The 25661-nt window shown below is 40.2% G+C and overlaps 1 protein-coding gene and 1 non-coding gene across 5 annotated transcripts; both read right to left on the reverse strand.

The window, feature by feature from the left end:
• Positions 1–272: 272 nt before the first annotated feature.
• Positions 273–354, reverse strand: trnal-aag (transfer RNA leucine (anticodon AAG)). The gene has a single exon. It is a non-coding gene; the product is annotated as a tRNA-Leu (tRNA).
• A 4878-nt stretch (positions 355–5232) lies between these two features.
• Positions 5233–25574, reverse strand: eef2k (eukaryotic elongation factor 2 kinase). Of its 4 annotated transcripts, none has more exons than XM_054768702.1 (19): positions 24781–25574; positions 24189–24430; positions 23994–24050; positions 21970–22070; positions 18390–18450; positions 18287–18324; positions 15132–15303; positions 14898–15047; positions 14586–14718; positions 12831–12958; positions 12036–12234; positions 11864–11922; positions 11714–11791; positions 10218–10274; positions 6990–7121; positions 6663–6851; positions 6454–6578; positions 5750–5928; positions 5233–5668 (listed from the first exon to the last, which is right to left on the reverse strand). In XM_054768702.1, the coding sequence occupies exons 2-19, from the start codon at positions 24420–24422 to the stop codon at positions 5559–5561; spliced, it is 2202 nt and encodes a 733-aa protein (XP_054624677.1). In that variant the 5' UTR covers positions 24423–24430; positions 24781–25574; the 3' UTR covers positions 5233–5558. The 4 variants fall into 4 exon arrangements, with proteins under 4 accessions (XP_054624677.1, XP_054624676.1, XP_054624678.1 ...); XM_054768701.1 differs by having other exon boundaries at positions 24743–25572; XM_054768703.1 differs by lacking the exon at positions 10218–10274 and having other exon boundaries at positions 24743–25572.
• Positions 25575–25661: the final 87 nt, after the last annotated feature.

Genomic DNA, 25661 nt, shown 5'->3' on the forward strand with positions numbered 1-25661 from the left:
CGTTCAGTAAAAGGTAACAGCTAACTCATCGTCGTGACGGAAGTCCGGAAAAGTGCTGTCGAAGGTGGGCTAGCACACATGAAGTTGCGGACTACCACGTTGACTCGGATGCGCGCGCAGACGTGGGAGTTAGCGGAGTCAACGGCTGCACCCACAATGCAAAGAAGCAAAAGCCAAAGAGTCAATTGTTAGTTTGTTTTGTTACACAAAGTTGAATAAAGCATGTTTTTGAAGTTAGCGGCAATGCCTAATGGCTTCAACCAATAGATGAATGGCAGCGGTGGGATTCGAACCCACGCCTCCGAAGAGACTGGAGCCTTAATCCAGCGCCTTAGACCGCTCGGCCACGCTACCGTTAAAAATACTTGTATCACGTCATCATATACTAAACTTCTATTTTGGGAGCGATTGCAAAACTTTGTGGAGCTACAGAACACACATCCGGTCAGCTTACCCCCACACAGCGAAAATTGGGTACAAATGCATCATTTAATTTCCATCTTCAGCATCCCTTACTGCTCAGTTGAGCACTATAAAGTGATACTGTTACTATAGGAATGTCATGAGAGGCCTACATTACATTTGAATCACTAGATGGTACTCAAGAATATAGACATAGATGGACCCCGCATCAGGTGGGTTTGTCTACTGCTGCAAAATGTCAGCGTCAACTACGCATATCGGATGTATCAAGGCTGCCCTGTAAAATAATAAAAGTAAATGTACAGTCATGGAAAAAGTTATTACCACCCTTGTTTCTTCAGTTTATTGTTCATTTCAATGCCTGATACAACTAACGGTACCTTTGTTTGGACAGATATAACAATGACAACAAAAATAGCTCATAAGAGTTACATTTTTGGCAGTACAATGCTGTACTGTTCATGTAGTACTTAGGTGATTTTGGTTACTATCAAGAAAACCATGGAATTTGCTAGATATCAGCTCTTAAATTAAACCTTCATTTTTATCATCATTATATTTGTCCAAACAAATGTACTGTGACGAGTGGAGATGGGGTTGGGACCCCAGAAACAGAGGCAGGGAGCTTTAGACGTTGTTCAACGCTTTAATGCAAGTGTGCAGGCAAAATTCCAGAGTAACAGAAAGCGATGGTGCAGAAAAAAGGCAGAACGAGGAATCACCATGAAAATAGTCCAAGAAACACAATAGCAGGAGCTGGCTGGGTAGCTGGGTAACAGCTGGGCTAGCCTGGTTAAAAGTAGAAGCTAGGCGATGACTGGTAGCGTGGTAGGAGTCCACGTTGGGGCAGGTAGCGGTTGTCAGAGCCAAAGAACCAGCAGCGTCCAGCTGTAAGCAGTCAGCTTAAATGGATGGCGAGTAATCAGTTACAGGTGTGCCCAGCGTCCCCGCCTCCAGCCCGCTCAAGGTGTGACTGCAAGGGAAAAACACAGGCCAGGAGAAGGCAGGAACTAGAGCACATAGAGCACGAAGACAGATCACTGACGAACGTGACATGTACCTTTAATTGTACCGGGCATTAAAATGGATCAGTAAACTGAAGAAACTGTCATGATCTGTTGTGCTGCTCTGCTGCCCCCTACTTGTGTCTTGGTTGCAGTGCAAGACCGGCTGGCCTGGGAGGAGCCATGCCTGCACACCTGCGGCTAATTCCGGCCAGCTTCATAGGCAGCACACACCTGTTCTTCGTTGCCAGATTGTTACATGCTACTTGCTAGTCCCATGTTCCTGCCGGCTTCTCGTGTTCTCTGTTTTTGCCAAACCTTCTGGTCATCTTGTGTCTCGTGTTCCTGCCTAGTTATTTCCAACAGTCTTTTTTGGTTTATCCTGTGAGTACCTTTCGCCTGCTTGGTAGTTTCAGCAGTGTAGTTTTTTGTTGCCTTGTACTTCTGTAACCTGCTATCTGTGCGAGCAGCGCTTTTAGTTTGTGTATTTTTCCCGTGGCTTGCCCGGAGGACTATCTATTGCACTTTGGATTTTTGTGTTTTTGTATTCTCCTTGTGAGTCTCTTTTTGTTATTAAAACCTTTTTGCACAGACTCTTTGCTCCACTCTGCTCATTGGGGACCAACACATTGACTGTAGAGCAAATCCTGACAGAAACGAGGGTGGTCTAATCATTTTTTCCATGACTGCATTTACTTTGATAAAGCGCCTTTCTACAAAGAAATGTATGTTAATGCCTCTGGTTTATACATTCACACGCACTAATATAGTTGGGCACCAAAAACTTGAGTTTGGTGCATAACTGGTGCCTAACAGTACAGTACTGGACTGTATATTAGCCTTGACACATCCAATATGGCGGCGATGTTGACGTACAGCTCAGCACTCAGCGAGTATAGGTACCTGTGTGAGCCACATCATCTTGAGAAAAGAAGTTACCTGGATCTATTTTGTCTGCAGCGTTGCCAACTTGGCAATTTGGTCGCTAGATCTAGCAACATTCCAACCCCCTTGACGACATTTTTTCTCAAAAATGACTAGCGACAAATCTAGCAACTTTTTCTGGCGTTGTTGGGGCGTTTTCTATTATTTGGGGACTCAAAAGTTTATATATCTGCAGTCTTTGAAGCAATATTCATGGATTATTTTTTATGTCAAGAGCACCCTTCTAAGAAAGGTGGACAAGAACAGGGTACGACGGGTAATCCAAGCAAAGTAAGAAGACCCTGGAGAAAGGCATTGGCCAGGGGGCAAGAAGTCATCCCGTTTTTTTTTGTTTTTTTTTGTATTTGAAACCATGATACACATTAGTCTTTGGACTGTTTTTGCCAAATACTATTGGGATTGGGCCCTTTTCCCTCAACATCTATGCTGAGGTTAATTGAAGCTGTATTGGCAGGTAGTGACTAGTAGTACAGTAGTACCTCGCATAACATTAAACCTCCTTTTACATAAATTCCACTGAACGTAAAGAATTTGTCAAGCTATTGCTTCGTATTACAGAAGAAATTCCATATAACAAAGCATCAAGTCAGTGCAAGTCTTTTTTTTTTTCAATCAACTTTACTAATGCCTCAAGTCGGTGCAAGTTCAGACTAACACTCGGTGACGCCTTCTGACGCATCACGCTCTCATTGGCTGATTTTTGGGGCACCGCCTACGCTCTCATCTCATTGGCTGAGTTATACAGCACGTACGTAAGTTTGTGTGAGAGACAGGCTTGTCCCTTCAAACTCCCTCATCTTCGTAGTCGCCCTGAAACTAAAACAATTAAGTTAAGTTACAAATTAAAATTTTGCACACAGCATCATCGTGGAGTGCGTGTGCGTTTGTCTGTGAGACCAGCTGACTCTTAGACTCTTTGAGTCGCGTTTCGACTCAAAGAGTCCTCCTCCTCCTTCCTGCCTCCACTTGCGCTCCTGATCAAGACTCGTGAACGGTAAGATTGTTTTTGTTTTTCAGTTTTATTCGTTTACAGTAATCTTATTTATTACCTTATTTTATATTGGAATGTTACTCTACTATGTTTATGCTAATGTTTTCTTATATTTTCCCACCATATTTGATGGACTTTGAATATTTTGAAGTGCCAAAGGGGTGAGTTTGGGAAGATCTTGGAAAGGATTAGGCTATTTACATTTTTTTTACGCTTCGTATAACATAAAAACCCTATGACATAAAGGTTCTCGGAACGGATTATTTACGTTGTAGGGGCGTCTACTGTAATTAGCAACACATGACCATATATTTGACATCATAACTGCTTTGTGTGGTTCTGTGTTTTTATAATCCTTTTGCAGAACTCTGCAATAAACCTTGTATTCTGAGCAATATAAAAGCACTGGCGTGGACAATTCACACACGTTACTGCACATGTCACTTCCTCCATTTGCAAATTTTTACGACAGCGCTTCTGTAATGTCACGTGCTGTGGTCTTTATTCTTTTTTTACATTTATGACATAAATGGTCAATAGCCATACTTCATGCAGTATATGTAATACATTGGGGGATTTTTTTTCTTAATGATTTTTATTAAAATACTTCGCTACCATGACGATTCGGTGGTCTTCCTTCAACAAATGTGACCCTACATAAAAACAAAAGCTAAAATTTGAGTTATGAGCTGGTGGTTACCAGCAGGGATAGCTGAGGTAATTTGGGGGCTTGCGTTAGTGTGAACATGACTGAAGACGAGAATGGATATAAAAAGCATAAGTGCTAGCATTAGCAGCACAACATGAATACAGACCCACCATCCACCAGTATAAGCCTGGACTTTTGTTTTTCAGAGAGGTGCATGCACAAATATGCACATTAGCGCTCAATAAGGTCATCAAATCTTACCTTCATGCATTCCCACATAGTGTCAGCATTTGGGACCAAATATGAGGTGAAAGAAAAAGGGGAAAAATACACTATAATAGTAAATAGTAGTCAAACAAAGTAGGACAAGTCGCTGCTCGCAATAAACATACAAAAACTGTGGGGTTTGTAACTGTATATTATTTTTAAAATAAATGAATGGCCTGTATTTCCAAAATTTATATCATTTACAAATTATTATTTTTTCAAAGTGTTTTTTGACACCATTCTTTTGACATTATTCTCATAAAATTGGAATCTTTTATGCAGCCAAAAATGACAAATTTAGTCGTTTGTTTTCCATATTACGACTTAAATAATGTCTTCGTTTAATATTTAAACTTTATTCTGCTACAATTACATTACATTTCCTCATATTAAGATGTTATTCTAGTAAAATTATTGCTTACAACTATTTGATTACAACTTTTCTCTTAATATTTTAACTTCATTCTTGTAAAATTACTAATAATTCTCAGTTTTTGCTGCTGTTGTTTTTTTTAGTTTTCTTGTTAAATTATATTTTTATAATATGTCTTATACGCTTTGGACACCCCTGGTGTTTTTTGAATGTAAAACTATAATTGTTGTGTGTTAACATTGCAGTCAACTGCTGATGACATCATAGACAGGCGACATCATGACTTCCACCTCCTGTTTCCATGTGCTAGCGCGCTAATAGGCAGCTAACAAGGATGTTGTTCATAAAAAAAAAACTCCACAACACATTAAAAACACAGTCAGACTCATGCAGTGTATTAATAACACTACCAGACGTGCTAAGCAGAAAATGTATGCAAACCAAGGCTAAAATTTGGCGGAAATTTTAACTGAAAAAGCACGCCAACTGAGGTTACACTGTATTATTTCTAGCACCTGTATTGGATGGAAAAATAAAAATAAACCCTAAAAACGCAGCAGCAAAAATGAATGTGTGTACATCAAAAGCAATGCAAACTTTATTTTTCTTTTCACAGTTACATACTGTATAATCTTTTGTTTTGTTTTGTTTTGTTTTTGAAACATCCATTCTTTACCCACCACACTGAGAGAGAACTGCATCCTGAAAGACGAAAGACGCTTCCCTAAGAGGAAATCTTGCACAGAAAACTTGATGAAGATGGAATACTCAACATGCAAACACACGCAAAGCACCGTTAGCTAAAAATTTGTTATAAAAATTATGTAAACGCCACTCATCCAGGCCGTAGAAAACCTGCCCCACCCCTATAAGGCCTTTTTGTGTTCTAAGTGTGCAGCCAGAGATTTACTCCTCCATCATGGCCCACGCCTCCTCGGCTTTCATGTAGTACTGGTTCGCCAGGCGACCCTTCATGGCCTCCGTGGCGGCCTCTGCTGCTTCTGTAAACAGGTCGCCTGTGGGGAGGGAAGGTGCGAGCATTTACGGCAAAGACTTCGTTGGCATGATGACTCGCTTCACGGCTTTGATGGCTTCACCTGCTTTCTGCAGGTCGGCTGTGAGGTTGAAGCCTCCCTCTTGGAACATCTGGGCCTCTCTGGCCAGCAGGAGGTAACGGGGCTCGTCTTGTATGCCGTCAAACTCGCCCCCTTCGTCGTGCTCTGTCATGTTCAACGCGCTGTCGTACCAGTGTATGGCTTCGTCCCAGTCCTGCTTCCTGCGTGGGTGAAAGCACAGAAGGCTGCATTTAGGCGACATTTCAAAATTCAGGTTTTTCGTTGAAAAATGTCACCAAGGTTTTCCTACGCTGACTCGGTTTTCATACAGTATTGCATGTAGCAAACTAGTCAGTTGCTCTGTACTGCATCGTGGAGCAAAATCGAGCGCCCAAACAAAGCAAGCGAGGCGCTGCTGGCTCACCGTCCGTGGAGGCTGGAGTGGAGTCTGGAATGGACTGCTTATACCAGACACAGGAGATTTTAGATGCAGACCGACACAACCCGATACTTTTTTTTTTTTTTGCTGAGTGTTATTGGAGCTGGAGCTAATTGATGTCAGTCACTTTTATTACAAATGTTGATCTGAAATCGGAGGGGAAACTCAACATCAAGCCAGCAGGAGGTGTTTGGAGAGGGACGAGATTTCTGTTACTCCTACCCCCCCCCACAAATAGCAGGTTTGCGTAGTCCTTATATGACTTTTGTTGCACGGAAACAACACGTAGAAACTGAACTTCTCTGACCTGTCTGCGGACAGATTGACCCCTGTATCAAAAGCTCGGGCCACCATGATCATGGAAGATCTGTCACCAGCTTCTGCAGCCTGCAGCAGGTACTTGAATCCTTTCATCCTGTTTCCCGCGTTGTCCTGGTAGCCACACAAACACTCACGTTTAGGTGGATTCAAGGTCAGAGACAATGGGAAGGATGGAGGAGAAGGAGTAGGAAGCACCTCCAGCTCCACGCTCGGCAGGATGTGGTGCGGCAGCTGCAGGCAGCACTGCCCCAAGACAACGATGGCCTCCAGCTCGCCGCACTGGGCGGCTCGCTCCAGGTGAAACATGGCAGAGTCCTGATCCCACTGCTCGTCCTTCTCGCAGAAACGCCCCGCCTCATGGTAGCGCACCATGGCCAGGTGCACCTACACAGGAGAAAAGGTTCCAATTGCCGACTACTAGGCGTGTACAGTAGTAGCGTTTGGAGGGTTTTTATGGTGACTGTTCGGTTCGAGGCCAAAAACACATGTAGCGTTACACCCCCTTATTTTCCCTCGTCTCACCTTCCCCAGGATGGACTGGCCGATGCGCTTCTGCATCAGGGAGCTGAGTCGCTCCACCTCGGTGGCCACGCAGGAGGGTCTGTGCACGTGAGCGCGAGACGAGTGGAAGAAGCTCCACTTCTCCTCCGTCAGCTGCTTGGAAACACACATCAGTGTTCATGAAGTATTCCTTTACAGCAGCTTGTCACCACGACGACCACGCATCAAGCACAGTCTATGCGCAGGGCTGTACTCCTCCACCTGCTACAGGAGGAGGAGGAGGAGGAGGAGGAGGAAGAGGAGGAGTAGATTGCTGCTGGTTTAGATGGGGGTAAATAAAAACAATCACACAACAGGCGGGAAGAGGAGCACACACTCAGATGGGAACACAAGAACACAAGAGGTAGATGGTTGGGTTGCTTTCAGCCAAATGCTGGATATACGCTACATCAGGGGTGTCCAAAGTGTGGCCCGAGGGCCATTTCCTTTTTTGTTATTGGGCTGTGGCACATTCTAAAAATATAGTTTAACAAGAAAACTAAAAAAAAAAAAAAAACTACAGCAAAACTTTAGAAATTAGCAGTAGTCCAAATATTAAGAGAAAAATGTTGTAATCTAAAAAGAAAATCATATATAATATTAAGAGGAAAAATAATGCAATTTTAGTAGCATAAAGTTGAAATATTAAAGAAAAACATTTTTTTTAATAAGCCCAGAAACAAACAAAACAACTAAGTTGTAATTTTAGGAAATGTTCAAAAATTAGGGGATAAAGTCAGAAGTATAATATTATAGTATTCTAATCATCTCATGATATGAAGTCATAATATTATGAGAACAAAATTGACAAAGATTATGAAGAAAGCTAGAAAGAAATACTTGGAATATCATAAAAACACAAGAACAAAAAAAGAGTGTGTTGTTATTAATAATAGGCTTTTTCACCTACGTAACAAAGCTGAGATGTAGTATTTTCTTGAATTACACTCCTGATCCAAATCTTAGGACCAGTTGAAAAATTGCTAGAATTTGCATTTTGCACATTTGGATCTTAATGAGGTTTTAAGTAGAGCTACAATATGCAAAAGCAAAAAGGGGGAGTGAGACAAAAAACATTTGGAACTTGTAATTTAAACAAAAAACAAAAAAAAAACTGAAATAGGTTGTTTATCAGCTGATCAAAAGTTTAAGACCACAGGCTATAAAAGACAAAATCTGCTCCAAATGTTCATTTTCTGTCAGGCATTCCCACTGTCATGCCCTCCAGATGGTAAAGCTAAGAAGCTTTCTCTTTTTCAACGTGGTGGGATTGTGGAGCTGCATAAGCAAGGCCTCTCACAGCGTGCCATGGCTGCTGAGGTTGGGAGCAGGAAATCAGTCATTCTACATTTTTTGAAAGATCCTGAGCATTATGGAACAAAAAAGTCAAGTGGCAGACCCCCCCCAAAAAAACACACCTGCGCTGAGCCGGAGGATCCGATTGGCTGTCTATCAAGACACAGGGCGGTCTTCCTCCCACATTAAGACCCTTACTGGTGCCGACTGCAGTGCAATAACCATCAGACGCCATCTGCGGGAAAAGGGTTTAAAAAACAAATTCAAAGACCTCGTCTCCTCAACGCCACAAAAGTGCCCGTTTAGACGTTGCCAGGGAGCATCAAACATGGGACATTGAAAGGTGGAACAAAGTTTTATTCTCTGATGAGAAAAAATGTAACCTTGACGGTCCAGATGGCTTCCAACGTTACTGGCATGACAAGGAGATCCCACCTGAGATGTTTTCTACCCGGCACAGTGGAGGGGGGTCCATCATGGTCTGAGGTGCTTTTTCATTCAGTGGAACACTGGAGCTTCAAGTGGTGCAGGGTCGTCAAACGGCGGACGCTTACGTGCAGATGTTGCGGCGGGCATCCCTCATGACTGAGGGCCCTCGTCTGTGTGGTAACAGCTGGGTTCTTCAACAGGACAACGCTGCAGTTCACAATGCTGGCTTGACCAAGGACTTCTTCAGGGAGAATAACATCACTCTTTTGGACCATCCTGCATGTTCCCCTCATTTAAATCCCATAGAGAACATTTGGGGATGGATGGCAAGGGAAGTTTATAAAAATGGCCATCAGTTCCAGACAGTTGATGCCCTTGGTGAAGCCATCTTCACCACTTGGAGCAATGTTCCCACTAGCCTCCTGGAAACACTCGCATCAAGCATGCGCAAAGCCATTTTTGAAGTGATGAACAAGAACGGTGGAGCTCCTCATTACTGAGTCCTACTGAGAACAGTTTTTGTTCTGGTTTGAAGAGTTTTCTGTTACTTTTTGAGCAATGCTCTTAAACTTTTGATCAGCTGATAAACAACCAATTACATTTTTTTTTTGTTTAAATTACAAGTTCCAAATGCTTTTTGTCTCACTCCCCCTTCTTGTTTTTGCATATTGTAGCTCTACTTAAAACCTCACTAAGATCCAAATGTGCAACATGCTAATTCTAGCCATTTTTCAACTGGTCCTAAGATTTGGATCAGGAGTGTATGTGTAACTTCTTACATAGCTACATGTGCAAATATCAAAATGCATCCTTTCATTTTTCACTTTGTGGCCCTCGCTGGAAAAAGTTGGGACACCCCTGGACTACATGGACACCTGGAACTTGACGTTTCACTTCCTGTGTGTGTAACGGTGACCCAATGCTTGTGTCCATCTAGTATACTCTGCCTCAGTATAGTTCAGTAATCCCTCGCCATTTTACGCGTCGAATTTCACCACTTCACTCTTTCATGGTTGTTCAAAAACATATGAATTAATAAACCATGCTTTTCCGTGGTTGAATATTGCTTAGACTTTGACATATTGGGTTATAGGAGTGTAAACGTGACTTTAGGGGTGTTATTTCATGTCTATTGGGCTCTAATAATGTTAAAAACCATATTAGAAGGTTGTAAACAGGCTTTCTATGCTCTAAGTACAAACATATTAAATTTACAGTAGAAATAAAGAATCCTTCTTGGCAGAAAATGGGACCAATTAACAGCAACAAACGAGGGATTACTGTATTGTTTGTCAGCACCCACTGAATGCAAGTCTGCAAAGACTCATGCGGGAGCAACCGCCTTCCCCTAGTGAGGGAACAGGAGAAAGGCAGGAGGAGCGTGAGGCAGGAGAAAGGTGACAAACAAAAGTGAGGTTGATCGATCCCGGTGATTGGTGGTAGTGTTAAATGAGTCATTGTGCACACGGGCGTCTCGTAGTTTACCCGTCTGGAACTGTCCTCGTCCGACTCGGAATAATGTCTTTGGAAGTGGTGGCGGGCCTACAGCGTGAGGCGATAAAAACATGCATCATCAAACTACTCCCAGGAGCAGTTCATGTGGACATACAGCAGCAAGACACGCTAAAAAACAAAGAGTTAATCACACCAGGGGTGTCCAACGTGCGGCCTGGGGGCCACTGGCGTCCCGCAGCTTATTTGTTATTAGCAGATGGCACATTTTAAAAATAAAATGAAAGACATTGACCAGAAAAAGGTTAGCGTAGCATAGCATAGCATGCACATGTTTATCTAGCACCACCCAGTGAAAGGTGTGTCATAGCTGCAGTCAAATTAAACTTAATGTTTCTATAAAGCGGAATACACCACTATGGCCTTTATATATAAATGTATACTAAATAATACAAACAACAATACATAAAAATAATATAATAAATAATTACTAGATATGAAAAAATATTACGTTATTCATATATATTTATATTATAAATACAGTATATATATATATAAATATACTATAATAATACACTATATAATACTATATAGTACTATAATACTGTTAACTAACTATAATACCATATAATGCACAATATCTGATTATATACAGTATAATATTACATACAATACTGTATATTAATTACAAAATAATTATAATAAGAGTATATAATAATAATACATATAATAAATAAATGCACATTTTTCTCGAAATTGTATGTTTAATTGAAGTGGGCAGATCGATCCTAATAGTGATATTATCGATACCAAGCTAACAATGTGCTGGATCGATAATAGCGCCACAAGATGGCTTTTCCCACTTCTGTTCTAGTTGACTTTCACAAATAGCAGTGTGTGTTTTTTCTTGTATTGTTCAAATATGTTGTACATATTTTTATAGTGTTTACAAATTCAGATGGTTTCATTGGCAAAAACCCCCCAAAGGATTTGAATGAGAGCCAATAGTAGTTTAGTTGCTTTAGTTATTTTTCACTATTGACTTTATTTGGCTCAAACCACTGTATGTAATAAAAGGCAATAATTCTAGCATTTTGTTGATACTGTTCCACCGTCTTATATTGTTTTGTTAAATATTATTAAATTGTTCACAAATAAGTGTGTCAGTATAAATATCTGTTTTTGTTTGCCAAAAATCTTTGTCCTGTGATTATAATCATGATCAACAAATTCAAGAAAAAAGCATTCCGTGACCTTAAAAGTGCAATTTTAAAGTATCTGTATCGGCAATATGCGTCAGATGTTTATTATTATTATTTATTATTATTATTATTATTATTATGTATCACAAATGAATAAACAACAGTAAAGAATATCAAAATGGCGTCTGTATGCATACATTGTTCTGCATGCGACCCTCAGTGGGAAATGTTTGGACACCCCTACTGGACATTACAAATCCATGTCCATGTCTTGCCTGTCTAATAGTGCAGCCTGTGACTGCCGGTCACATGGGAATGTTTATTTACCCCATCCACGTGGTCGTTGGGGTCCCCCTCGCTCCTCTTCTCGCTGGGGTAGCCACTGTCCCCGCCACTGTCTGATTCCTACGCACATTCATGTAGACGTTTGCGCTCACTGGAATCCACATAATGTGCATAAAAGTTATCAGTGCTCACCCTGTGTTCGCCTGCGTTGTCCAGTCTTTCCTGCTCATACATTCCAGTGAAAGATAAGCCTAAAAGAGAAACATGAGTAGCGTGGTACTGCTGCGTACATGGCGGCTGGGACGGTCGGAATGATCCCAGCAAGAGTCAAACGTGAATAAAAAGACACAGTCTGCATACGTACCTGCGGGTGACCTTCCCATGTATCCGTACGCAACCAGGGGGGAGCAAGGGACCGAGTCCGCATCGCTCATGCTCTCGTCCGCGGACGACGTCTCAGACAGGCGGGTCAGCAGTGGCGGCACCCGGGACCCGGACACGGTGCGGACGCGAGGGGAACCGCACTGTTCCTCGCAGCCCCTCAGCACCGTTTTAGCGGATTTCTACGAGAGAGTGAGACGTCTGCCGGGGGGGATGACGCGGCGGAAGCAAAATGTGCGGACTCGAGTCAAGTCCAGTGGTGTCCAAAGTTTGACCTGGGGGTCATTTGTGTTGACCCACTACTTTTTTTTCTTTTATTTTTTTTTTAATATCATGAAACAGCCTGCGTTAAAACAATTAAGAAGTTACATGAAAAAAGTGGTCTGCTATTTAAAAAAAAAAAAGGCTTAATTTGAGAATAATTTAATGGTTTAATTAATTAATTATTTACATTAATTATTATTTAACAATTTAAATAAAATTGCATATTAAATCAATTTTAAAAAACATGAAAGTCTGTCATCTACAATTATGATTGTCTTGAATTGACTATCAAAAAAAGAAAAAAGCCAGGAATTATTTGTTAATTTTTAAAATTGGAGATTATTATTTATCTGTTATTATTTGACTTTGTCAAAAACAAATACATGAGATCACTGAAAAAAATATTGGCCTACATAATATTTATATAGCGTTTGGGCAATCAGGAAATGAATGAATGAATTAAAATTTTAGATGAAAAAAAATAATTTAGGGAAGAAAATATGGGGGTGATTACCAGCAGTTTGTTGGTGCAGTCCAGCTGCTGCTTCTCGGGCGGTGAGAGGTCAAAAGGTGTCAGGCCCATGCTCTTGCAGATCTTGTTGCACAGGTGGGAATGGAAGAACAGCGCCATGCCTCGCACGCCTAAAAAAACAACACAAAACGTGCCTCAAAGCGCCTTTAAAACAGGGGTGTCCAAAGTGTTTCCAGCGAACCACAGTGTGAACCATTATCCACAAATGGCGAAAACATGGAACAGTGGTGAACCTTCCCAGGAGTGGCCGCCCAACCAAAATGACCCCAAGAGTGCACTCATCCAAGAGGTCACAAAAGACCCCACAACAACAACCAAAGAACTGCAGGCTTCACTTGCCTCACTTGTCTGTCAGTGTTCATGACTCCAGCATAAGAAAGACACTGGACAAAAACGGCCTGCATGGCAGAGTTCCAAGACCAAAACCACTGCTGAACAAAAACAACATTAAGTCTCATCTCAATTTTGTGTGTCCCATTACATCTGACGTAAAAGTAACGCCGCATTTCAGAAGAACAACATCATACCACCAGTAAAATATGGTGGTGGTAGTGTGATGGTCTTGGCCTGTTTGCTGCTTCAGGACCTGGAAGACTTGCTGTGATAAATGGAACCTGAATGAATTCTGCTGTCTACCAAAAAATCCTGAAGGAGAATGTCCGGCCATCTGTTGGTGACCTCAAGCTGAAACCAACTTGGGTGTGCAGCAGGACAATGATCCAAAACACACCAGCAAGTCCACCTCTTAAATTTGTGTAATGGTCTGAAACATTTAAGTTTGACAAACATGCAAAAAGACACTTTTGCACACCGCTGTATTCAAGAAAAAAATGCATCTCAGCTTTCTGATATACTGAAGGTGAAAAAGCCCATTATTAGTATGAACTTCGGACTTTGCTCTTTTTTCCCATTTTTGCTGTTGTTGTTTTCATTTTCCAAATATTTCAACTTTTTTCGTAAAATTTCTTTTCATAATATTATGACATTATTCCCTTAATTTTTAGACTTTGTTCCCATTATGTTATTATGTCCCATTATAACATTTTCCCCGAACCAATTTTCCGACACATACAACTTTAGTTTGGTTCTTTTCTCGAAATATTATGATTTTTAAATAATAATAATAACTTATTTTTTCTTTAATATTTCAACTCTATCCTAATAAAATGACATTACTTTTATTACGTTTTCCAGAAAATATATTTTTTGTTAATATTTTGACTTTATTTGTGTAAAATTACAGCTGTTTTTTTCAATTTGGGCTGGGTTTTTTTCAGTTTTCCATACATTAAAATTTTTTTTGAAATATATATATTTTTAAATGTTCTTTTTGTAACAATTTGACTTTATGACTTTATTTTTCCCCAAACTATTTTTTCAAAAATTACAATGTTTGTTTCTCATTTTATGACTTTTAAAAAATGATGTCTTTTTTTCTTTAATATTTCAACTCTATGATACTAAAATGACGTTATTTGTCCCTCATAATATTACATGTTTATTCTCGGAAAATTACCACTTTTTGTCTCGTTAGCATTCGACTTTTTTTTGTCTTAGAATTTTGACTTGAATACTGCTGATTTTTCCATTTTTGTTTAGTTGTTACTTTTCTTGTCAAATATATTTTTTTTAGAATGTGCTGCAGGTCAATGAAAAAAACAGCCCCGGGCCGCAAATGGCCCCGGGCCACACTTTGGAGAGCCCTGCTTTAAAAGTAAAAAAAAATGCAATATGTACCCAGATTCCCGTCGCCAAAGTCAGTTCCCTTTTCTGTGTGGATCTGCGGGTCGGTGTAAAGGTCGCCTACACCCTGGATGTCGACCACGATCAGCTGGTGGCCCGAACGCTCAAAGGTAAAGTGACTGAACGTCTGATGGAAACAAAGATGACAGATTAGGATTAACAATGTGGAGAGACTGCAGTAATATTTAAGGCTGCGTTGTTGGTACACTACACACTGCTTAGAACACACTTTGGTGGTTTTAACCAAACCAAACATGAATACGTGTGAACACACACTCGTCCCTCATCTGGGCCACAGTGGCTCACCTGTGGCGTCAGCCTGATGTTGTCGTCCCGCACAAAGCCAGAGTTGGAGTTGTACTTGATGTACTTGCCCTCGATGTAATGCTCCAGGTGGAAGAGCGGCTTGCCCGGCCTCTCTGTCATCTCCACCACGCACATCTGCATGATGTCCACCTGGCCGTTCCCACAGCTTCAATGTTAGACGAGCCTCCAAGTCCTGAGCCCAAGTCACCCGCAAAACCCCAAACCCTAGTCTACCTGCTTGGGAGGCTTGTGGCGGTTGAACTCTTCCCCCCAGAGCTTGGCCTCCATCTGCAGCCGGACGTCCTCAAAGTAGACGCTTCTGTCCACCGTCTCCATGTAGCGCTTGGCCACATAGTTGCACGCCGACTTCCAGTTGCCGCTGTGCGAGAAGTTTGACAGCTTCTTCCTGCAAGCAAAGACCACAAGAGTTAAAGCAGGGGTGTCCAAAGTGCTGCAACGGGGGACCATTTGAGGCTTTTATTGACAGGATTCCTTCTGTATAAATTGAATATTTTTGTATTTAGAGCATCGACAACCTCTTTAGCACCTTCTAAATACGATTTTTAACATTATTAGAGCCCTCTAGACATGAAATAACACCCTTGTTGTCATCTTATCACTCCTATTACCCAATATAGTAGACATAATAAGAGAAAAAAAGACATTAGACATAAATAAGACCCATGCTTGTGTGTTTCTGTAAATGTGTTCCGGTGCTAAGGGAGCTGAACAGGGGGCAGACAGGAAGTGACGTTGGGGGTCAGAGTTGAGTTTTAGCTTGACGTGGTTTACGGCCACAACAGTAGCCCGTGTTTTTAATAGGGATTATTGGGCCCGTTGTGACATCCTCAAACCTGCAATAAAACCGATCAAGTCTGGTGCTTGTTGTGTCTCACCAAACATTACTGACACCTAGTGACAGTGTAGAGTACTACATACATATCATCCTCTTTGAATGAGTCTTCTGGTTGCATTATATATACATACACACACACACACACACAGACATATATATATACTGTACATACACATACATACATACTGTACATACACATATATACGTACATACACACACACACAGACATATATATATATATACTGTACATACACATACATACATACATACACATATATACATACATACACATATATACATACACACACACACACACAGACATATATATATACTGTACATATACATACATACATACTGTACATACACATACATACATACATACACATATATACATACACACACACAGACATATATATATATATACTGTACATATACATACATACATACTGTACATACACATACATACATATATACACATATATACATACACACACACACACAGACATATATATATACTGTACATATACATACATAAATACATACACATATATACATACACATATACACATATATGCATATTTTCTGACTCATGATAGGCCATATTCAAACAAAACAAAGCATGATCTATTCATTCATATACTTTTGAAAAAAGTATATTTTGTTGTTGTGGTTTTCCTTTTTACGTACTTTTCTTGTTAAATTATATTTTTAGAATGTTCTGAGGGCCATTAAAAAAACAGCCAAGGGCTGCAAACGGCCCCCGGGCCGCACTTTGGACAACACCGCTGCAGAGGCATGCCGCTTCTATTCTACCTGACCTCAGGAATCCTTCTGAGGGCGGCACTCCAGCGCAGCTTAACTGCAAGCTTTTCATTTGCGTTTGCCACATAGTTCATGATTATACACATTGAAAATCCTTACGAACGCTGCCATGGAGCCAATACAGCACAGAAAGACTTTGCAGCATTTCATTCATTTCATAGCCACTCCGACATTGTGGAAATGTGCCCCCTAGTGGCCGTGTGCAGCCTGGGGGGTGGGGTGGGGCAAGCGTAAGCAACATGATTGGACACTTGGAAGCACATCAGCTGTCTTGCATGTCTGATGTCAGAAGGCTGTCCAAACTTTTTCCTACCACATACTGAAACGTGAAAGGATGCAGCAGGGCCACTTTGCTATTTTGTAAGTCGATATGCTAACAAGTAATCTATATTTTAAAAAAACTCTATCCCAGCTTTGTGGTATTGGTGAAAAAGACGATTATTAGGATCAACTTTGACCTTTTTTTCCCCATTTTTCTTGCTGTTTTTTTTTTAAATTGAAAAATCAACAATTATAAAGTCAAAATATTAAGAGAAAAAAGTTGCAATCTAACGACAAAAACTCTGAATTTTATGATAATCCTATTATGAGGAAAAGTAACGTAAATTTCATAGCAGAAAGATCTATTAAGAACTATTAAAGAAAAAAGACAATAGTCGCAAGATTGTGAGAAACAAACAAAACAACAAATATTGTAATTTTTTTTTTATTAGGTTGTGGAAAAAATTATAATATTACGAGAATAATGTCAAAATATTATGCAAATAAATTTTTAAAAATTACGAGAATAAACTTGAGAAAAAGAGATTTGAAATAGTTGGACATTTTTAAAAAACAACAGAAATGGAAAAAACTGCTGTAATCAGCTTAAATATTCAGAAAGTAAAGTCAAAATATCAAGAAAAATCATATTCTCACAAGAAAAAAGCTGCAATTTGAGTAGAATAGAGTTAAAAAAATTAAAGAGAAAATGTTATTTTTTAAAGTCGTAATAATATGAGAAACAATCAAAACAAAATATAATTATAATTGTTGGAAATTAGGTGGGTGAAAAAGTTATAATATCATGGGAATAAAGTCATAATATCATAATTTACAAAGGTTATTTTGGAATAAAGTTGAAATTTTTGAAAAATGTAAAAAAATAACAATAATAATAACTAATAGTAGGCTTTTTCACCGCCATGACAAAGCTGAGATGCAGTTTTTTTCTTGAAATACATACTGTATACAGTACAGTAACTTCTGAGCATATCTGCATGTGTTGATTTACAAAATATCCACGTGCCAAAGTTGCATTCTTTCACTTTTCACTTTATTCTTGTAAAACGACTACGAATTTGCCCATTTTTGCTACTATTGTTTTTTTTTTGTAGTTTTCTCGTGAAATTATATTTTAAGAATATGCCACAAGCCAATAAAAAAAATCAGTTTTGGTCCACAAACGGGCTCTTTGGACCCACCATTTTATGTCGTTGTCTTATATTTTTGGTAATAGTTGCATGTTTTTGTTCTTTGAGTTGCACACACCATCTGTTCCACTTCTGTTTGACGACGCTGAGCACATCCTTGCAATCAATGCTTGCATCGATCAGGAACAAAGGCGGGTATAGACGCGAGCCATGTAAGGAAGCGCTTGCAATCCTGGGTTACTAGAACGCCCTCCCCACCCCCGCGCATGAGAGCACTCAAGGGAAATCTTTCTACTTACGTTCTGAAGCACTCCCTCATGGCGCCTTTCCCGAACGGCTGCAAGAGGAACAAAAATAGTAAAGACACTGCGACGTCTCTCACAAGTAAAGACACATACGTACCTGTGCCGCCATCTTAATGTGGACCTGGTCCTGGGCCCACTCCCCAGTGATGGCGTTATACCTGCGGTGCATTTATGATCGCTAATTAAAATTCTCACACAAAGGACACAAATAAGAGTAGATTGCAAACAGGCCACAATTCAGTACAAGAGTGTTGTTGATAGCGCACGTCCATAAACACATCACTAAATTCTTATGGTGTCAGTGAGTCACTGAGACACTTACAACTTATTTTACAACGAAAATGATTGATCCCTTGAGGGTCTGCCCTTCGGGAAATTAAGTAAGTAATTCAGCATGCAGCATACAAGACAGCAGCAGCAAGAGCAGCGCGGCATGTACAACAGGTATAAATAAAATACAATAATGAAGTAAGAATTTTTAAAAATGATTGCACATTGTCAAGTTATGTTGGGGCCACTTTGATATTCTTCACCGTTTCATTATTAAACATGGGAATAACAAAATGCGTATCTTCAAAATTAATTACATTTAAAGGAGGAAACACATTTTTAGAATTAGTCTGATGACATTCAATATTTTTTCATAAATTTTTTATACATTATATATTTTTTCAATATTATTTGACTGTTACCATTTTTTTTTAGACTCTAAAGAAAATTTAATTAACTCATGCAATTGCTCCTCCTGCAAGCTGATGAATGATATCAGCATGTGGAGTGAAATCATAAACCGGATTGAGAACTCAAGCAATGTACAAATACGAGACAGTTTAAGGAGAGCAACACGCTGCACGGTGTTTACGAGGCATTTTTCCCATCTATTTCATTTATTTTTTTAATAAGCCATTTTTCAATTGTTACACATTGTCAATTTTTTTTCTCTCCCTCTCTAGAAAATGGTAACACTGTAAGTATCCAAAGAGAAAGGGTAGAATTAACTACTACTCCTTTTGGAATATATTGAATTGTGCAAGTCTAAACATGTGCTGCGGACCAATAAACAAAATGCTTTGGACCGCAAATGGCCCCCCGAGCTGCACTTTTGACATCTCTGCACTGCATTATCCTGTGAGTTCATGTTTGCCCGGTGCGTACATTGCACGAGGTTAGCGCGTGTTTGGCTTGGCAGCGTGTGCGTAGTGAACCTTGTGCAGCAGTTGCAGGTGGAAGCAGACATACAGAGTATTTTAAAAGTATTTTCTAACGTGTTTTTGGCCAACACACAACTTCAGCCTGAGAACACAATGTTCTACGATACTAAAGTGGGCATTAGAAGAGAAGGAGGGTAAATTTAGCACATGAATACCCGCCGCTCCTTCCCTTCTCTCATTGGCTGGCATTCTAGGCCCACTCAGAGAAACCAACTCCTCCTGCATTGTGCGTTTTCCAAAGCTGTTACGTGGCGCTGTGCAGGCTGAGAAGCCAGATGTGATCGACAGAGGGAAGGAAGCACAGTGAGGTATTAAAAAAAAAAAAGTACATTCCTCCTGCAGACACTAGACAGGCGGAGGCAGGTGAAGACAAACGTCAAAGTCAGCAGCGGGGCCACGACGAGAACGGATGGGGGGGGGTCATGCACTGGAACGACCCTAGGAGGCTAAAATGCTATTTTTTTACGTTTTCACATAATATGCTAAATAATTCAACACAGTATTCGTATTAAAATGGACCAAACAAAGACGCCAGCTTTCCCTTTCCCTCCAAACCACACCACATTGCTGTCGTCTCTTATTGTTTGTGGGACTCTACACAGGAAGAGGGTTTGGTGTACGTGCTATTATTGAGCGACACAGCGCTAATAAGCACAACATGGAGCACAATGTACTTATGTCTTTGTCAGCTTTAATATTGATAGCAGACGTGTCCAAAGTGCGGCCCGGCGGCCATTTGCAGCCCTTTTAACAAGAAAACTTAAAAAAAAACAACAACAAGAGAATAAATGCAAAACTCAGCAGTAATTTTACAAGAATAAAGTCAAAATATTAACAGAAAAAAGTTGTAATCTAACGAGAAAAAAGCAGTCATTTTACGAGAATATCGACGTATGGAATATTACGAGGAAAAATAATGTAATTTTAGTACCTTAAAGTTGAAATATTAAAGAAAAACTGCATTTGTTTTAATAAGCTGTAATGTTATGAGAAACAAAACAACAAAGCTGTAATTTTTAAAGAATTAAGTTACAGAAAAAGTTATAATGTCTCGACAAAGTCAAATGATTATGGGAATAAAGTCATAATTACGAAAATAAAAGAAATAGTTGGAATTTTTTTTTAAAACAGCAGAAATTGAAAAAACAGCTATAACTTCACAAGAACAAACTCATACTATTACGAGAATTAACTCCGACTATTATGAGGAAACATAATGCAATTTTACTAGCATACAGTTGAAATAATGGAAAAATATGATTCTAGTTATTTTATTAGTTATTTAAGTTATATTACGGGAATAAATTCAAAATATTATGGAAATAAAGTCATAATATTACGCGAAGAAATTTACACAGATGATTTATGAAAGTTGACAGATTTGGAAAATGTTTTTAAAAAAACAACCAAAAACAAAAAAAGAGCAAAGACCGAAGTTGATACTTTTTAGGCTTTTTTGTTAGCACATTTACATACTGATGATGCAGCATCAGGAGCAACTGGGGGTTCAATATCTTGCCCAAGGATACTTCGACCTGAGCACTGGAGGACGGAGGATCGAACCCACAACCTTCAGGTTGGGGGACGACCACTCTGCCACTATGTGTTGCTTTACAAAATGTTGCATTGTTTCATTTTTCACTATGTTTCACTCTATTATCACTAGCCAGCGTTAGAGATTACTTGCAATAAACGTCTGGCGCTTTTGTGTCTCGCCAAACATTACAGTAACATTACTGACACCTAGTGACCAGTGTAGAATACTACATAACATCTTTTAATGTGTCCCCCGCAAGCCTTATATTTGATTTCATTTTGTCATTTTGGTCTTGAAATTGATTAACTTAGGCAAAAAATATGTCAAATTTGCAAAATATGCATTGTTTTTCAATTATAATAGGCGGTATTCAACCAGGGCCGCACGGTGGTCTAGTGGTTAGCATGTTGGCCAACACAGTAACAGTCTGGAGATCCGGTTTCCTCCCACATCCAACAACATGCAGGTTAGGTTAAGGTTAGGTTAATCGGAGACTCTAAATTGTCCATAGGTATGAATGTGAGTGTGAATGGTTGTTTGTCTATATGTGCCCTGCCATTGGCTGGCCACCAGTCCAGGGTAACCCGCCTGTCGCCCGAAGTCAGCTGGGATAGGCTCCAGCATGCCCTGCGACCCTAATGAGGAGAAGCGGTATAGAGGATGGACGAAACTACATGATTTATTAATATATTTTTGAAAACCGTCATAGAGTGAAGCTGCAAAATTCAAAGCACGAAGTGTCAAGGGCTTTACTGCAGACACTTTGTGAACATGCTGAAAATGGCCCCCGGGCCGCACTTTGGAGATAAGTGATGTAAACAAGCCAGGGTCGACACTATTGCTTGTTTGGACGTCTAATTGAGGAGATTAAAGTTAATCTACCTACACACAGATTAGCACCACTAAATGCGGAATAAGGTTACTCCCACCTGTAGCGTAAGCAGGGTTCTGTCTCTTTGTCCTCCAGGTGAAACTCTGCCCAGGGGTCCGGCATGGCTTTGGCCTTTTTGACGGCATTTTTCCAAGTTTCCTGCCACAACAAGTGCATGCAGTGTTGTAATGGCGGATGATAAAATGACTCGTCAGTTGATGTTGATCTTAGACACACCAATGTAAACTTGTGAGAGTTTGAGGTGTTTGGTTTTAGTTTGTCACTGTGTGCAACGGAGTAGGAACCACAAAGCGACCAGGAAGGGTAATCTCAACAATCTTCAAACAATCATACACAAAAAGAGAACCGAAGCAGCAGAAGTTGGCTTCAGGATGACGGCGTCAAAAACGCAGCGTGAGGTTTTATCGTCATCTGTGGCCGTGTCAGAAAATAGCTTTCTCAGCAGGGGGGTCGTCTATCATGTCAGGAGCATCTCTTAAATCATCCCCTCGTAACCCAATCCCTCACCCACTCCCCTCGCCCTCTGGTGCATCGTGCACGTCTCCCTCGTACTTTCCCGCAAACATCCTGCACAAATTTCGAGCCAAGGGGAATTCAGAATTTAGCTCAACATTGTGTACACTGCACATCTTGGGTGCGTTCACACTTCTAATGCTCTCAGTGAAGCGTCAATAGGACGGCGTGTGCAAATTTTCCAGAAAATAAGGGAACTTTAGGGATAATTCTTGAAGTTTTTCATTTTTGTATGTTTTTTGTTTTATCTATGGCAGAGTTTTGGCAGCTGAGATCCAGCTCATTTTCTATCCTCGATTGCTGATGCGTACATTGTCCGTCACCATAACACATTCAAAACAACAACAAGACGTCTTCTGGTTCACATACACTCACATTTTTTTAACAGCTGAGATGTAACAACTTTTCCTGAAAATGAAGGAAATTTTGGGAAAATAAGGAAAAGTTTAACTTTTTTTTTCCTATAATAGATTTTTTTTGCCAGCAAACTAGAACTTTTTCATTTTTTAAATAAAATAATAAAATAATAAAACTGACATTTAAAAAAAAATCTTTCCACCAGAATTTCTACCAGCCACGACTGGTGAGGCGGACATTGTCCGACAACATTGTACATTGTCCAAAACAAAATGGTTTTTTTTTTTACGTCAAATTTTTTTTACCAGCTGAGATGTCACAAATTTTCCAGAAAATAAGTGAAATTTAGCAAAAAGAAGGGACATTTCTTTAAGTTTTTAATATTTGTGTTTTTCCTATGGTAGATTTTATTATTATACTCAGCTGTAACAATTTTTCCCCAAAAATGAGGGAAAATATTCAAAAATTGTTCATGGTTTTATCTTACAAAAAAAATATTTCCATCACAATTTCTACCAGCCTCAACCTAACTAATTTGATAGAAAATGAGGAAAAATAAGGGGATACTTTTTAAAATTAATACTTTTAAAAAATGATTAAAAAAATAAATAAAAATAATAAAATGTATTTAAAATTTTGTCCAACTTGAATTAAAAAACAAAATCTTTCCACAAGAATTTTTACTAGTAATGCTCCCCTGGCAGGACAGGAGAGGTCTTTTTTTTCCCCATGGACGTTTAAACTGACTGCAGAAAAAATACTGCAAAACCGACAAGTGTGAATGCACCTTTCGGATGATGCAATGAATGTGTTGTTTACCTGACAGAAAGGAGAAATTATCCTGAAAAGGGCACACTAAATCAACAAAAGTGGTGTGCCTGCTAGTTTGGAACTACAAATGTATTCTCACAGGCTTTCTATTAAACTCTGCAGCCAAAATGTATTTGTAAAGGAGGAGTTTGCCATACTCTCCTTTGTCGGCTCGTTAGGATTGTGTAGATGTGCCTAATGAAGTGGGAAATGTAAAACATGCAGATAAATAATAAGTTGCGGAATGAGAATAGCTGGAAAGCAGCCAAAGCAGTGAAGGGAAAGGACAGGTGTTGGCATGGAGGGATGTGAAAAGTCACTGATGGTCGCTAGTAAAGCGGAGGAGGAGGGAAGGTACAATGATTTAATGGCGTAACATACCCGTGCACTCTCTGACAAAACCTTGTACGAACCTTCCGTCACATTGTCCTCGTCGCTCTATGTGGAAAAGGTGAAGAAAGCGCACAGCTTTTCATGAGCACAACACATGACGTTACCACTGCAAACAACAAGGCCACACAACTGTGTGGTCACCATGCAACCCTCCTGCTGCCGTCCGGCGCGACCCGGGCTCACCTTGTACGAGAAGCTGCTTTTGGGTAACGTGTCTGATAGCTGGCAGTTGTTCACCAGGTTCTGCAAGTAATGACAGATTTCCCTGGCGGGGTCGTCCAGGAGGGGGCAGATGAAGTGGACGTCGCTGTCATCGTCGTCGTCCTCATCGGTGAGGGATGACACCCGTTGTTTGGGGGGTGCGTCTCTCGTGGCGCTGCCCTCTTCTTCCATGCTGAACATCAGGTCGTCCTCCATCGTGTCCACTGTGTGTGCAAAAAAGATAGGAGACAGCTGTTTGTATGAAAGTAGGTCAACACTGTTAAGTGAAGTAGTGTGACATCTGCAAGTAAATCTGAGTAGATGTGAGCAGATTCTGCATTTTTTTATGCTAAAATTCAGCTCAGGATGCTCAACAAATGATGCTGTTGTGCTGCTTGGGACAAAGTTAACCATGCATATCATGGATGTACTATATTGAATTGCAGCATGCTGCATGGGGAAACACCCCTAACATCACATTGTTAGCATTAGATTCAGAGGCTGCTATTAAAATGCATGTATTAAACTAACCAAACCTGTATGCTGACAGTTTGTGACAGTCTTAGCAAGAAACCTCAATGCTCTTCAGTTGAACGCGTTGAATAGTTGTTGACTTATTTTCCTTTGTAGAGAACTAGACTGGATCCGTCCCGCCTCTCCAACGAGCCCTGTGGGTCCCGAGGCAAGCAGTTCGATGCAGTTCTATTCAGGGACTGGTTCCACCACACCGACGTGGACCGTCAGCACGTACCACAGCAGTGTTCGATGGCAGCCCCGCCCCGTCCTACTGTCGCCTTTCTGACTATCGGAAATTCCAAAACAAACGTCCACAATAAAATGATCTGATAGAAAGACCTAAATACTCATCAAGATAATACCGACATGTTCATCTAAGATAAAATAAACGTCACTTCAGAAGCCATTTTCAGTGCGACTGTGAACCTTTCTGACGCCCACCAAGGCAAAGAATTTTCATATTGACATCCCCGACGATGCATGTGAAAGCAGCGCCTGCTGATGCGGAAGTTGTCGCACTTGATCTAAGCCTGGTACCAATGCTTAGCAGAGCAGTAGTCGACCGTTAACGGTTAGTTGTCTCCCTTTTCAGACCATGTTTCTCATTAACATTATTCAAAGTCGTCCACAAACGTCAAGGCGCTCCCCCCCTCGACATCGTCACATACAAACTGAGTGTTAGTTTCCCTGTCTCTCCTTCCGGCTACTGTACATTTCGGATCCGCTGATTCGACACATGACATTAAAAACCTGATTTCTACATCATAGCCTGTTCATATCGCTATATAGTTTAAGATCCGAATGTGATATGCTATGTAGTTCACTCAGCATTTTTTTACAGCGTCGTTATTTATCTTCCACTGCAATCTGTTTTTCTAAATTGCGTAATTAGTATCTTAATCGGTGATATTCAGTTGTAGGATGTCAAAAGATGGCAGT

The sequence above is a fragment of the Dunckerocampus dactyliophorus genome, chromosome 2, assembly GCF_027744805.1.
Source record: "Dunckerocampus dactyliophorus isolate RoL2022-P2 chromosome 2, RoL_Ddac_1.1, whole genome shotgun sequence".
Classification (NCBI taxonomy): domain Eukaryota; kingdom Metazoa; phylum Chordata; class Actinopteri; order Syngnathiformes; family Syngnathidae; genus Dunckerocampus; species Dunckerocampus dactyliophorus.

What these genes read in the sequence shown, in the direction of transcription:
- eef2k (XM_054768702.1), bottom strand. Translation starts at nt 24,422, where the DNA reads ATGGAGGACGACCTGATGTTCAGCATGGAAGAAGAGGGCAGCGCCACG. An exon ending in ACAACGCAGGCGAACACAGG is followed by an intron (nt 11,792 to 11,863) that starts GTGAGCACTGAT and finishes GAATGTGCGTAG; the next exon opens with GAATCAGACAGTGGCGGGGA. An exon ending in GCCAGTCCATCCTGGGGAAG is followed by an intron (nt 6,852 to 6,989) that starts GTGAGACGAGGG and finishes TCTCCTGTGTAG; the next exon opens with GTGCACCTGGCCATGGTGCG.